Source organism: Daldinia caldariorum (assembly GCF_022478825.1).
Source record: "Daldinia caldariorum strain CBS 122874 unplaced genomic scaffold F4812scaffold_4, whole genome shotgun sequence".
Classification (NCBI taxonomy): domain Eukaryota; kingdom Fungi; phylum Ascomycota; class Sordariomycetes; order Xylariales; family Hypoxylaceae; genus Daldinia; species Daldinia caldariorum.
Window position 1 is genome coordinate 889756 of NW_025953040.1, and position 14704 is coordinate 904459.

The following is a 14704-nucleotide window of genomic DNA, read 5'->3' on the forward strand; positions in this document are numbered from 1 at the left end:
GGAGGGGTCCTTAAAGGTGAAAAGGCATCGAGGATGGTATTTATTAATTTTTAGTCCACGGAATGTCTACCTACCTTGTAGGCATGTAGATAATTACCTGACATATGCGCACTAATAGACACTAGCTACTAATCGTAGCTTGTATCTTTTGAAGTGGACGCCAACATCACTTGCTGCTTACCTATTAAAGCAACCTACTATGTGATTTAGGAGTGAGTTAGGGGGTTGCCCTCCTTATCGCGCTGCTCGCCGTACTTCTTCAGGCGGATAGCTATAGAGAAAAGTAAATTAGCCATTACCTTCATTTGCGAGAACAAGCAAGGGAGGTGAAAGGACTAACCTTGGATAGCAATGAAGCCAGTCGTGTCTTGGGGCGAAAAGCCCTCTAGAGAGTCCATAGAAGCGGCCCTAAACGTGTAAAGTAAGCAACTGCTCTATGGCATTCTACGGAGAAAACATTGAACGTTATTCGAGCAAGAGGATTTGGAGTGGACATACTCTTCGGAGTAAAGGTTACTGGCAGTGCTGGAGCGACCAAGGACGTATACCTAAAAGTATTGTGTTAATTATCTTGTCCAACACGAATTAATCATAGATATTACTCACATTTCCTTTGTATGCCCTCAATCTCACAACACCGGTTGTGTTCTTGGATGAAAAGACAATCGAGTTGTCAAGGAACTCCCTCTCAGGGCTGAAGTAGAGACCATTGTAAAGCAGGCGGCTCCACGAATGTGTCACGAATTGGTCACGGAGCTCGCGAACTCGTCCGTCGAGGACTAAACCTTCAAGGTCAAGGTGTGCGAGTCGTGCAATAGTGCTGTAAGGTAATACTTAGCAATTGATTATCAAGACAAAACCAAGCGGTTAAGTTATTGTGACAGGGTAAAGGGAACTCACAGTCCAGGAGTGTCGTAGCATCCACGGCTCTTGAGTCCGACTAAATTCAGCAAAGTTAGTCCAGACACACTCGTTATCCTTCATTTCTAGTACTGACTGAAGCGGTTCTCGACAATGTCGATTCGGCCTACACCGTTGTCATGGCCAATCTTGTTCAGGAGCTTGAACACGGCCACACTGCCAGTAGTTTCCTGACCTCCAAGGACGACCTTTACCGGAATACCAGCTTCAAAGTGAATAGAGAAGTCAGTCGGCTCATTGGGAGCATCAAGAGGGTCCACAGTTCGGGTCCATAACTCCTTACTACGGTCAAAACAGTTAGCAGTGTTGCTGATGCTCAGATTATGGAGACCTAGATTTAGGACGAAGAGAATAACAATATGATGAACAGCAGAAAAGAAAACTCTTCTAGATTGGCTCCCTCCCTCCCCCCCCACCCTCTCTCTCTAAAAAAAAACCAAAAAAAAAAAAACCGAAGAACTGATAAAGACAAGAATGTACTTACGGAGGGGTATGGTCGGGATCTTCGAGGATACCAGCTTCGTACGAACAGTGTACTAAGTTGTCTGTACTTGCTGTGGTTAGCTGCTTGAAATTGCTCCGTAGATTTTCAAACGTCTTGTGGAGGGCTATTTATTGGCACCATGTAAAGTCGCATCCACGCCCAAAATCAATGGAATTCTTACCATCTTTGGACCAAGGCTCTTTAGGGGTCGAGCTCTGTATTCCGTTAGTTATTGTGAGTTAAAGAGATGCTATATAACATACAACAGGAATGTTCTTCTCAGCTGCGTAGCGAAGCAGGTCTGCACGGCCCCTGAAAACAAATATTAGTACATTTTATCGAGACACAATTATAGAAGGTACTGTATTCGAGTCGCAGGTTATTCATGGTGGGTAACCCAAGCTCCAGATCCGGCGGATAATTGAGTCTAGGTTGTAGGATTTGGCCTTGGAATACTAACTCTGTAATGATATGGGTTAAAAAGGGTGCACATTGGAACTTTTAAAAGGGGGAATATTGCATACGGAATTTTGCGCAGAATTCTGGCAGTCGCCAGGGGGCAATGACCTTTAGAGAGGGTCTTAATGCCGCAAAGGCGAGCTCGAAACGAACTTGATCGTTGCTGCGCTTGTTAGCTAGGATAATATACTCGAGGACCAATAAATGGTAAATACCCTTTGCCCTGCGGTCTAAGTCAGTGTTTATTACTTCTATAGACGAAACTTATCAAGGAATACTGCTTACTGTGCATCCGTGCGAAACGTACTACTCAAATGTAATAGGTTAGTAAGCTTTCTATCAGAATTATTCAGAAATGGCAGCCAATGTGCCGCTTCTAATATGAAAAGTTTGCCCTAGAGGTGCCTTAATCCAAGCGTATTGGATCAAACATTGAAAAATTCAACGTACATCGCAGTTGTTCTCGATGGCTGCCTTGACCTGGGCCTTTGCAATGATTGGGCGAGCCAGAGAGGTACCCAAGAGATCTAACAAGTGGTTAACATTTTCATACTTGAGTCGGAGGCAGGCTGGACACGTACATCGGTCCTCATAGATGGCGTTGCACTGAATTGCTCTGTGGATGACCTTCTCAACAAATTCCTCTTGCAGATTCTACGTATTCCGTTGTTAGTAATTTCCCATCCTTGAGTGGCGTAAACATGGAAACATGATATTAGGGAGGTAGGTAAAATAAAGGGGCAAAAAGAAAAGGGATATAAGTACGTCAATGATCATGCGCTCTGCACCCAAGCTCAGAGCCTTCTTCTCGACGGCAGCCCAGTCTTCTTCCTGACCGACATCTGCTAAGAAGCACTGATTGCATATTAGATACGAATCGTAGCTACGATTGGCGATATAATGAACTTACGACGACAGTGTAGCCCTCGTTGATGAGCCATACTAGGATGGTTGAGGTATCAAGGCCTTTATACTGATGTATTAGTAAAAATTACAGATAGTTACTTCTGAAGACAGACGGTATGGTCATTGTAATTGTGATCGTGATGACCTCGTCTCTGATCCCTCATTTTTTTTTTTGGAAAAAAAAACACGACGTTATGGTGTCTTGACTCCAAATCGAGAGCCGATAACGGGGATACAATTTGGGAACTAACCTCCAGAGTAGGCGCTACGAAAAAGGTCAGTTTTAAGCTTTGAGTTAGGTAGCTACAAATTTGATTTCTTAATAAAGGGAAATACTCACAGACAGACACGACCCTTAGACATCTTGGGCTGTTTGCTTCTATAGAGCTGTATGACTGTATGACTGAGCAATTGGGACACAATGAATAGATTAGGTATGGATAGAAACGACTGGTGAGGAAAGTGGGATGATGTTTTATGTGTTTTATGTATTCAAAGTTCTACTAAACGTTTGTTGTGGGCCGCACTTATGAGTCAGCCTAAAGCTTCTTTTTCTTTTTTTCCCTTTTTCTTTTTTTCTGTACCACCTTACCTAGGGCTCGACAATGTACCTAAATTGCCAAATCAGAAGTCGCTCATATTTCAATTGGTTGGAGATAAGATAGCTTCTAATTCTTTGGTCGTACAGTCATATTATATTGTACAATAATGTCTCTAATAACTTCTTAAAAGGCAGATCTCAAAAACTATGATTAATAGTATCTAAGTTAGCCTAAATATTTTATGTAAATCAATCAGGTACCCCCCCTTCCCTCCTTCCTTAATGGATCTATGGATCTTATGTTAAGCACGCTCCGGCTAAGTCCCGGGGTTGCTCCACCTAAAAGCGGCGCGGGAATAAGGGGAGAACAGGAATTGGGCTGAGAACTGGAAATTGGTGGATACAACGATTCAACATCAACATTGCGGATAGTTAGGGAGATTACCTTGGCTGAAATTAAGTTAAGCCACACGGGATTTCTTCTATTATTACCATTTTACTTAATCGAATCCAATTACTGATATCTCTCCATCTCTGTTTTGATTTTGATCTCGCTAAAGATGGTCGTCACGACACGGTCCAAGAAACGCGCCACCGAGGACGCCCATGAAACGACATCCCCGACCAAGCGCCCCAGACAACTCAAAGAGAAGACCGACATAACAAGATGGCGCATGTTGGATGAGAAAGGGAGACACACATGGCATTATTTAGAAGATGACGAGGCTATAGAGAAGTGGCCACAGAGTTACGCTGACAAGTGGTATCTCGGTTTAGATACTGTAAGATTCCATCTTCCCGAGTATTCCCAATCACGCAATGATATCCCTTCAGCAATATAACTAACCCTTGCATTCGCTATAGGGACTTCCAACTCTACCAAAACCTACGAAACCCCTTGATTCCGTCGTCAATGGCTTGACATTCTTCGAGAAGCTCCAATTGCCTTCCGGCCAATGGGGTTGCGAATACGGTGGGCCTATGTTCTTATTGCCAGGTATCGTGATTACTTGGTATGCGACAAAGACACATATTCCCTGGTACGTCGCGACGGAGATAAAGAACTATCTATTCGCCAGAGCACATCCCGAAGATGGAGGTTGGGGCTTGCATATAGAAGGAGAGAGCACAGTTTTCGGAACTGCGCTGAACTACACCGTCCTTCGTATCGTTGGAGTCGATCCCGAACACCCGATTATGGTAAAGGCTAGAGGGACATTGCACAAACTTGGAGGAGCTACGTTTGCTCCTCATTGGGCTAAGTTTTGGCTGAGTGTACTGGGTATTTGCAAATGGGATATTGTTAACCCCGTACCCCCTGAACTATGGTTATTGCCTGACTGGGTGCCAATCGCCCCCTGGAGATGGTGGATCCATATGCGCCAGGTCTTCCTACCCATGAGTTACATCTACGAGAAGAAATGGTCCTGCGAGGAGACTGATATAATCCGGGATTTAAGACAAGAACTATTCGTAGAACCATGGGAGACGATCGACTGGCTCGGCAATAGAAATAGTATATGTTCTGTCGATAACTACCATCCAAAGTCCTGGCTTCTAAACACCGCAAATTGGTTCCTTGTCAACATCTGGAACCCGTACCTCCGCCCCAAGGGGCTTGCACAGAAGGCCGAAGCTTGGGTTAGCAAACTAATCGATATGGAGGATGAAAACACGGACTTTGCAGATTTGGCACCAGTGAACGCGGCGATGAACACAATTGTCTGCTATATCCGCGATGGCCCACGCTCATACTCGGTCAGGAGGCATATCGAGAGGTTGGAAGATTCAATGTGGGTTAATAACGAAGGTATGCTTTGCAATGGCACCAATGGCGTTCAATGTTGGGATACCTCTTTTCTGATCCAGGCCTTGATGGATGCGGGGCTCGAGCAGGATCCTCGCTGGAAACCGATGCTGAACAAGGCGTTGATATTCCTTGATAACCAGCAGATACGCGAGAACTGCAAGGACCAAGATATCTGTTATCGGCAGCAGCGAAAGGGTGCATGGGCCTTCAGTACTAGGGACCAGGGATATGCCGTATGCGACTGCATTTCGGAGGCATTGAAGTCGGTCATTCTGCTACAGCATACCCCTGGTTTCCCCACGCTTCTTGAAGACCAACGCATATTCGACGCGGTTGATACTCTTCTTACTTATCAGAACAAATCTGGTGCTTGCTCATCTTACGAGCCAACCCGAGGGAGCGAGCTATTGGAAACGCTTAACGCGGCGGAAGTTTTTGGTAAAATCATGGTAGAATATGACTATGTGGAGTGTACAACGGCAGTAGTTACCGCACTGTCATTATTCAAAAAGCACTGGCCTGATTATAGACCCAAAGAGATCGAATCATTTATTGCACGGTCGGTCAGAGCAGTAAAGTCGCTGCAACAACCAGACGGGTCATGGTATGGCAACTGGGCCATATGCTATACCTATGCGACTATGTTTGCCCTGGAAAGCTTAAAAAGCATTGGCGAGACGTACGGCAACAGCTCTTACTCTAAAAGAGGTTGCGACTTTCTGATTTCCAAGCAGAGGGAAGACGGGGGATGGTCAGAAAGCTATCGCGTAAGATTAACTGGCACCTTGAATTTATATGCCTGTTGATGTATGTATACTAACTGTTCTTAGTCCTGCGAAAGAATGGTGTACACCGAGCACCCAACGGGCTCGCAGGTCGTAATGACGGCATGGGCTCTGATAGGGCTCATGAAAGCGGATTACCCAGACATCGAACCCCTGAAAAAGGGGATCAAACTCATTATGGACAGACAACAACCGAACGGTGAATGGAAACAAGAGGCGATTGAGGGCGTGTTCAACAAGAGCTGCATGATATCATACCCGAACTACAAGTTCACCTTCACGATGAAAGCTCTGGGAATGTTTGCAACAAAGTACCCTAATGAGACGGTGGTGTAATGGGTGTAAGTCAGGAGGTAGTGTACCTAGGTACCTAACCTAAAGTAAGGCATGAGAATCGATCTGGCAAAGGGCCATAATATGAGAATGAGATCAATGGGTGGGACAAATAATTAATGTTAATATTATCAATGTCACGTATGATGTTTTTGATTTTCGGTGACGATAAATCTACTAGAATACGTTAATCTTAATCCTATCATTACCTACTATGCTGGATGTTTACGACAGCTGTCGCGTGGATAATATGACCACTGACGTAGCTGCTTCCAGTGAATGTTGATTGCGTACGACGTAGTTAGTCGTAACCAAGGTGAGTTACAGCCGAGATCAAATTACCTAAACACCGCCTACTGTTTCCAGCTATAGATCTGGCAGAAACTGCGGCAACCCCACTGTGACTAGTAGCTTCTATGGTTCTATGGTACAAAGGTACAATACGGAGTGCCTAACGCTCTGACTCCAGCTGAACCTTGAAGTTATTGAATTACGAACGCCTGACTTTACTACAACAAAGATACATGCTTCAGATATCTTAGAAAAACCATCAGGAACGACTATAATTCTAAGCTATATCACTCATAAGATAACATATATCAGGTATTTTAAATGGCCTGTTATCTCCTGTTTTTGTGACCTAGCCTTATTCACAGGAATTCACAACGACAGCGACAACAACAACGACAATAACAGCCCCAACCCCGATCCCCACCACAAGTCCGTGTTTGTGATCGTCTACCATCTACCAAATTTGTCGCAAAAAGACAATTTAGGCGCCGACGTCACACAGCTCATTAGAGCTATTACACTCCAGTTACTACTACCTTAATTAAATCATCAATATCCCTTTCAAGTTAGGGATCGCTACCATGTCCTTCGCCGCCTTTGCCGATGAAGGCACCAAGGCTGTCGCCGCTGGCAAGTACGCAGAAGGGATCGAGAAGCTTTCCCAAGCTATCAAAGAACGTGACGCCCCCCTTTGGTTGCTTGAGCGTTCCAAAGCGTATCTTCGTACTAATGAATTCGACCTCGCCTTACACGATGCAGAGAAGGCTCTGCACGTGGCATTTTCCCGCGCCAATAGAGATCAAATGACCGAAGCTCAGATTAGACGAGCCATCACACTCTTCCGCATGGGTCGTTATGCCGATGCTGATGTATGTGCCTTTTGGGCTATCCAGCTAGTCGAGAAGGCCAAGGCTACCGAAGATGACGGCCAGCAGAACAAGGTTGACGAAAATGGAGACTATGTCGTGCGCGCCAGTGAAGTAAGCAACTCTGATAAAACGAATAGGGACCAACAGATTGCTACTGCTATGGGCAATGGAGGAAATTCGAAGGCTATCAGTTTGAAAAACCAGGCAACTTCGTGGCGTCTGCAAGCTTTGAATCAGCTGGAGAACTTACCTGCTGGACATCCTGGTCTAAAGGTAAATGTCGTGAAATATCCTAATCCATCCGATAAACCTGGCACCAAACCCAGTACGATTACACCCGCGAAAGATCAAGGTTCTGACGAAACCGCGAAACGCGACGCCTGGGAGAATGTCTGGAAGCAGTTTTCGTCTGCCTTCGTGGCGAAGAGTGTCAGATCGAGTTTCTATCAGACAGACACAACCATCAATGCCGACTTCTTCATAAAGAACGTGCCTGCTGGTCGCTTTGCCGTGTCCACCCAGCCTCGAAAGGTGGTTATGGGACCAATCACAAAAACCACCTTTAACTCGGACTCTCTTCAGCTCCACCTCTGGGACACGGTCAAGCCTGCTGAAACCAAATACACCGTTAAGTCCATGAAAGTTGAGCTAGTCCTTAAAAAGGAAACACCAGGCAAATGGCCCATGCTGCAACGGGGAGATTCCGAAGGATTCACCAACATTGCGGGGAACACTAAGGTGGCCCCTTCGTTCGAGAGATTCTCCACACTTATTTCTCGTTTAGGGTTCGTATCCGATGCTGTTGGCTCATGCTTATACGTAGGATTTTACGGTGCTAACATTTCTTTTTTTTTTTTTAGGTACAATCATCCCGCAGATCTCAACCTCCCAGATGTTAATGTCGACTTGGATGCTTGGTATGATGCTCTCCTGGGCAAGCTTGCGGCTGGGTTAGATGAGCACCAGGAATCTTCCAAGATCTCGACCGCGGCAGCCGAAGCTACATCATCTTCTGCGACCGCAAACGGCGCCACTCAACCCAAAAGTAACCCCACGCAAGCTAGTGATTCTACTCCAACTGCTAGCAAGGCAGATTCGACGAAGGCCGGCGGTAGCGCCCAAGCCTACCCTACTTCTTCGAAGAAGGGAGTTGTGAATTGGGATAAGATTGGTGATGACGATGGTGATGACGAATCCAAGGAGGATGCCGATGTTAACTCATTCTTCCAGAAGCTCTACAAGGATGCTGACGATGATACGAGACGTGCCATGATGAAGAGCTACATCGAGAGCAACGGTACATCGCTGAGCACAAGTTGGGCTGAGGCCAAGAGCAAGACGTACAAAACTCAACCACCCGACGGCGCCGAAGCTAAAAAGTGGGATGAGTGATATCTTACGCGATCGTCAGCTTGGGTCGTGCTTTTAATGCGCATGCTTTTTCTTTTTTTGCAAGTCAGTAGTGAAAAGGGATGGATGGTCGGAATGATACCAAGCATAGTTACTTTTCAATGCAGTTAATGATAAGGCATATTACGACTCTAATCGTACGTTTTATTCCAATTCCTTTATGTTGGCGGTGTTGGCTTGACATTGTAACTTCGGTATCGTATGGTATTTACCTGGGTAGGTATCTCTTACCTAAGATATGCATTATGCAAAGTTGATGAGCACCTAATACAGCTGGGAACTTTCGACGCGGTGAGATGCGCATGTTGGTCTATCTGTGCCTCTCTTCAGGATATACCTACTTACCTAGGTACTAACATAGGTAACGCTAGGTGATAAGCCATGCTGTCAGCCTGTCACAAGACGATGCAGAATCGATGTGTGATTTTTATTAACTAACTAGAATATCTAGTTCTCTACCGGCCTTGGTCGACGGAACCAGGCGAACGGATTGCCACATAATTGCACGGGTTGGAACGGATGACGTTTCTAGGGGTGATGATTGGTTGTAGTAAAAATATCTATCCACCCATAACCACGGTCCCGGCGCCAAGCTTCGCTTGAGGGTGTGGGTTTGGATACCACGTTTTACGTAGTGCTTCTCCGGCACTTGTTTTATCACGTCTCTACGACCGCCCCCGGGGGTCATCTTTATGGAAGTTCCAAGTCCAGCCGGTCTCATTTCAGTTGCCGACATGCGCTCCGGTAACCGTTCTGTTACCCCTTAGACCCTTCAGCTTGTAAACTTGTCCATGGTGGAAAATAACTCCCCGCAATTCCAGCGTTTGACTCTCCACATAGTGTCCAGACCCTCTTGTCTGAAGTTCCTCATCGACGGCAAGGAGCGTATAACATACGCTTCGGCAATTCGCTGATTGGCCAGCCCCGTTCGCACCGAGGTTAATAAGCTTGAATAAGCTATGGGCCATAAACTGTATCGTGTGTTGGACGGGATGTTCGACGAACTCCTCTAATATTTACCCGACCTCGTAGTAGGTACTTTAAGTAATTCATATGTCTAAATTGCCCGGAGATCTGGACCACAGTGGGATCGTAGATTGTTCAGGACCCTGAGTCTGCTTAACGATTCTGATTAATTCGTCTGATTAAGCTATTACTTCATCATCGACGTCTTGACATCATTTGCCTTGCTGTCCTTTTTTTTCTTTTTTTATGTTTGATATATTTTAACCCACGAGGACTCCTTCAACAGGAGTACCGTGTAGCAAGGAAAACGCAAGGGAAATTCCCAACACGACTCCATTTGCAATAACTCCTACCGCCGAGAGGGCGTCTCTCTATACTTGCCCACATATAATCTTTTTTCTATTACCAAACAACCTGCGTAGGCTCTTCACAATGAGCTCCGACGAAGTTACCATCTCCCCGACGCGGATTATCTTCCACGGAGCATGGGAGATATTCAAGGAGCAATGGCCACTTCTTATCCCGCTCTTCATCGTCCTCCGTATCTTGTATAGGCGATATGCGTCACCATTACGCGAATATCCTGGACCCTTCTTGGCCTCTTTCAGTCGTATCTGGAAAGTTATGTCCACTGTGTCTGAACAGACTCATTTGCACCATATCGAGCTACACCGCAAGTACGGTCCTATCGTGCGCATCTCCCCCAACGAGCTCTCATTCTCTTCTCCGTCCGTCGCTCGCCATGTCCTCTCGGCCGGGAAGCGCTTCTACAAGACGGACTTCTACTCCGTCTTCCCCCCGCCGGAGAACCCGGATATCTTCACCGAGATCCGCGAGGATGTGCACGCGATGAAGAAGAAGGTCGCCAACGTGCCTTACTCGATGGCTGCCATGCGTCAACTCAGCCCGTTCATCGACGACACGATCGACTTCCTCGTCAGCCGCCTCGACCAGTTCTGTCCCGACACGGCCATTCCCGGGTTCCAGCACGCCGGTCTCCCCGGGCGAAACACCGTTGTGAACCTCGGCGACTGGCTGCACTTTTTCGCGTTCGACGTTCTCGGCGAGGTGGCCTTTGGGCGCTCGTTTGGCTTCCTGGCAGCCGGCGTCGATAAGGAGAACGCCATCAAGACTATCGACAACAGCCAGAAGTACAACGGCATCATCGGCCAGGTCCCCGAGTTCGATTGCCTGCTGAGGAGAAACCCGCTGTGGAGGTGGATCCCCGCCTTGGATCCTAATAATGCGGTTATCACCCGTATCGCCCGCGAGGAGATGAAGAAACGTCGCCCCTTCGAGATCGAACGCGACGGTAAGGTTGCCAGCGGCGATGGGCGCGAGGACCTCCTGTCGTCTTTGATTAAGGGCCACCTAAAGGATAAGACGAAGTTTCATGAAGGCGATATCTTTGCTGTAGCGCATGGTGCTATGTAAGTATACCTCCTACCTATATCTCCCTTGTTTTATCAAATAGAAAATTCAGTTCGCTAACAGGCCTGGCATAGCTTCGCTGGTTCGGACTCCACTGCCTCTACCATGCAATCGTTTTTCTGGCACGTTCTCTCTGCTCCCAAGGTACTCGCCAAGCTAGTAGAAGAGGTTGATGCGGCGGCCCGCGATGGGACGATCTCGGCGCAAGGTAACATCCAATGGACCGAGGCCCAGAACCTGCCGTACTTCCAGGCGTGCCTGAAGGAGGCGATGCGTATGCGACCCGCGGTCGGCGTCAATATCGCCCGATACGTGCCCCCGGAGGGCATCGAGATCGAGGGCCGTCACATCCCTGGTGGCACACGGCTCGCTCTTAACGGCTGGGTACTGCACCGCGACAAGGCGACCTTCGGCCAGGACGCCGACTCCTACCGTCCGGAACGGTGGCTTGAGGATCCCGAAAACGCCAAGGTTATGGAGCGGTACATGTTCCAGGTATGTTACATATAAAATATACCTTACCTACCTCCTACCTACCCCTGAAACCCTTAGTGCTAAATGCTAACATGAATGATAGTTTGGCGGTGGCGCCCACGTGTGCATCGGTCGCAACCTAGCGCTCCTCGAGATCAACAAGGTAATCCCCCGGCTGCTGCGCGACTTCGAATTCGAGCTGGTCTACCCGGGCCGAGAGCTAAAAGCGAAAGCGACGTTCTTCGTGGTCCAGGAGGGCCTCGAGGTGTACATCTCGCGAAAGAAGAGCGAGAAGGATGCGCAGCAATAAGAAAGACAAGAAGAAAGAAGCTTTTAACCTACCCTACAACACCTAGACTCAATACCACAGTCCTTCAAAGGACAAAACACACTTACACACACACTTAATGATGCTACTAATAATAGTATCGGGGACGGCGGGCGACGGCGTTGTTGTGTTAGAGCTGGGCTCGCGGCTTATGAGAAAAAAAATGACTGCTTTTTTTTACTGCCCTGCGGCGGTTGGTTTTCACTTTCGGGGGTAGCATGTTTGTATACCATTTTGATGCAGCGATTTTCGTTATTCCTTATTCGTTTTGGAAGAGGATGTTTATATGGCTATGATGATGGTAGATGGACGAGATACGATGCACAATGCGACACGTTTTATATAGGTACCTTACCCCTTATACCAGTAGATACATATGGAAGACTGCTTACTGTATTGCGAGTATCTGAGCTACCCCAATGTAACTGACGAAGTTTCGCTCCTAGAAAATATTGCGAGATACGTAGCTGTTGATCCATAATCATGTCCAGTTAGGGCATCTAGGTAACAAACATTTCCAACCAAGAGTAAAATAGCTAAGACCATGATCATTTGAAATCAACCTTTTTGTTGTGTTTCTATCACCAGGCCAGGTCAACTTTACACCTAGGTGAACACTTACGTATTTCGCAATGACCAATCAAGTTACGAACCACGTTACCCCCTTGATTTCTTAATGAAGAAACGTACCCTAGCTCTCATTGGATGTCTTCCTATGTTACACATCTACGAAGAGTTCATGTAATTCTCCTATAGTAACTTGCATAAGATCGACTTCATGATAGTTAGATCGATAATGAAGCCACTTCGTTCTTATTCAGAATAGTCATACGTTGTCGAATGTCTAATATGGAATGTCTTAGACGATAGAGATAACGGCAATTAAATCTATAGTTGTGCAGTCATATAGGACACATTAACACTTCACATGGCATGTCGCATCTTCGGTGCGTTGATCCAACGAGCTTGCACTGAATTGGTCAATTTGGGTTCGTTAAATTTTCAAAATTTTCACCGGGTTCGGAGATCGAATTTCGATGTAAAGATCATGACAAATTCGACATGTGAAGAAGCATCCTCAATTTATAAGATGCCAAGCTTCGTTCTTCATACAGTCCCTCGCAGCCCCCGTTGCTACGTAGCAAATACTCTCTGGCGGCCGGATGATTCTGCGCAGAGCCGCCGAAATTGGACCTGGGAAAAGCAAAAAGCCAAGAGTCTATTTATCCGAATCTGAACTATGGCTTTATTTATACATAATTCCTACCAGAGCTCGACATTGATTTGCGGACACTCAATCTTATCTTGGTAGGTAGACAGGGGTTATATAATGCTTGCATACACCATGCAGCCTCGGGATAAATTAGGGGGCGTGGTCCTAAGAATGAATCAATCGCTCAACAACATAACTCATTCATGTACGATCTAAATCGGATGGGTTTATATCGTATCCAGCGTGGGATGAAACGGGACCGAGAGCCTTGCACCACCACCTCCTCCATCGTCATCATCTAACGACCATCGTATTCCTTAACGATCCAACTTCATCTCAGCAATTCGATTTTGGATGGCGCTGAGCGGGGTAACCAGCAACACAGCGACCAACATGCAATGCCGTAAGAGTAGTTGTTGGGATATCACCACGAAATTACTCGCATTATGTTGGCAACGTTCGTGTTATCAGCTCGCTTACAGATAGCCTGAACGATCCTGTCGGAAACAAGCCGGTACGATGAGTGAGGGGGCGCCTCACTGTTTGGGGATCACAACCTATCGGCTACGCAGAAATTTTCACCAGACGGGCGCGGAGAATACGCTGTGGCGAATGATTTAAGGGGCTAGGCCTCTTAGGTGTGATAACGGGTCGTGACGACGGGCCGCTGTGGTATCTAAAGGTCAATACTTTATGCAGCTCCCAGACAGACATCCAACAAGAAAGGTCGATGGCATGCAGCGCCATGCCTAGCTGAGGTTAAAGTGGGACGAGGGAAAGGCACCACTTGCGTCCGTGATGGGGTTTGCTTTGGCCGCTGATGCATGCGAGCGGGTGTTCGCCGGCATTTGAAACGGAAATAGGAGGAGCTGGTCCGGTTTTTGGATGGGGCGAGCGTCTCGGCATGTCTAGATCACCCGCAAAGCTCCGTGTCGCCCTGAGTCGTTTAAGGGGATAGATGAATACCTCCCTACTACCTAAGGTAGGTATCCACATGGTTGGTAGAGGTGCCGCTCACCCCCTGATTCTTCTAGAAGTTCGTCGGTATATGCCGACGTTTAGGCCGGCAAATATTCACACGTTAATATATCTATTTACGGATATGGTGCATAAAAGATGCAGAAAAGTTTATATTCTATGCAAAACTTTATTGTGTGTTAGACACAGCAAAGACTTTTACACCACTTGAGTCAATATTCTCGGCGTCATACACTTAAACTGAAGCTGTTTGTTATTAAAAAAGCTTGGAAAGCTCTAATCAACGTAGATTCATCCTACTGCTTTTTCCAATAGGGCTAGAACGAGCATGTCCTCGAGATATACAGATAAGGGGGGTAACAGGCTATTAATGCCTACGAAGTCTTAAGTAACGCTTGTTTCTAAGAGATAGTTGAAGTGTTCGTGTAAATATTACAAACCTGAATAAGCCCATACAGAGCTCTCCCTCTATAAGTAATAAACATTCAATCCTTAAAATATAATT

General features: G+C 46.6%; 4 protein-coding genes across 4 annotated transcripts; 3 read left to right on the top strand and 1 right to left on the bottom strand.

Moving 5' to 3' along the window:
• Positions 1-17: 17 nt before the first annotated feature.
• Positions 18-3468, bottom strand: F4812DRAFT_420691 (argininosuccinate synthase). The gene is made up of 17 exons (XM_047933471.1): positions 3115-3468; positions 2775-2830; positions 2630-2719; positions 2446-2518; positions 2315-2391; positions 2150-2170; positions 1930-2032; position 1866; positions 1669-1717; positions 1587-1620; positions 1406-1466; positions 998-1203; positions 901-940; positions 607-820; positions 499-548; positions 341-408; positions 18-271 (listed from the first exon to the last, which is right to left on the bottom strand). The coding sequence occupies exons 1-17, from the start codon at positions 3131-3133 to the stop codon at positions 207-209; spliced, it is 1227 nt and encodes a 408-aa protein (XP_047792188.1). The 5' UTR covers positions 3134-3468; the 3' UTR covers positions 18-206.
• F4812DRAFT_420695 (terpene synthase) lies at positions 3469-6451 on the top strand. Its single transcript, XM_047933472.1, has 3 exons — positions 3469-4093; positions 4176-5888; positions 5952-6451. The coding sequence occupies exons 1-3, from the start codon at positions 3872-3874 to the stop codon at positions 6240-6242; spliced, it is 2226 nt and encodes a 741-aa protein (XP_047792189.1). The 5' UTR covers positions 3469-3871; the 3' UTR covers positions 6243-6451.
• Positions 6452-6679: 228 nt separating this feature from the next.
• Positions 6680-9147, top strand: F4812DRAFT_420699 (SGS-domain-containing protein). The gene is made up of 2 exons (XM_047933473.1): positions 6680-8184; positions 8260-9147. Exons 1-2 carry the CDS (start codon positions 7112-7114, stop codon positions 8789-8791), a joined length of 1605 nt encoding a protein of 534 aa, XP_047792190.1. The 5' UTR covers positions 6680-7111; the 3' UTR covers positions 8792-9147.
• Positions 9148-9876: 729 nt separating this feature from the next.
• On the top strand, positions 9877-12330 carry F4812DRAFT_305771 (cytochrome P450). The gene is made up of 3 exons (XM_047931271.1): positions 9877-11205; positions 11281-11701; positions 11784-12330. Exons 1-3 carry the CDS (start codon positions 10208-10210, stop codon positions 11988-11990), a joined length of 1626 nt encoding a protein of 541 aa, XP_047792191.1. The 5' UTR covers positions 9877-10207; the 3' UTR covers positions 11991-12330.
• The last annotated feature ends 2374 nt before the right edge of the window (positions 12331-14704 follow it).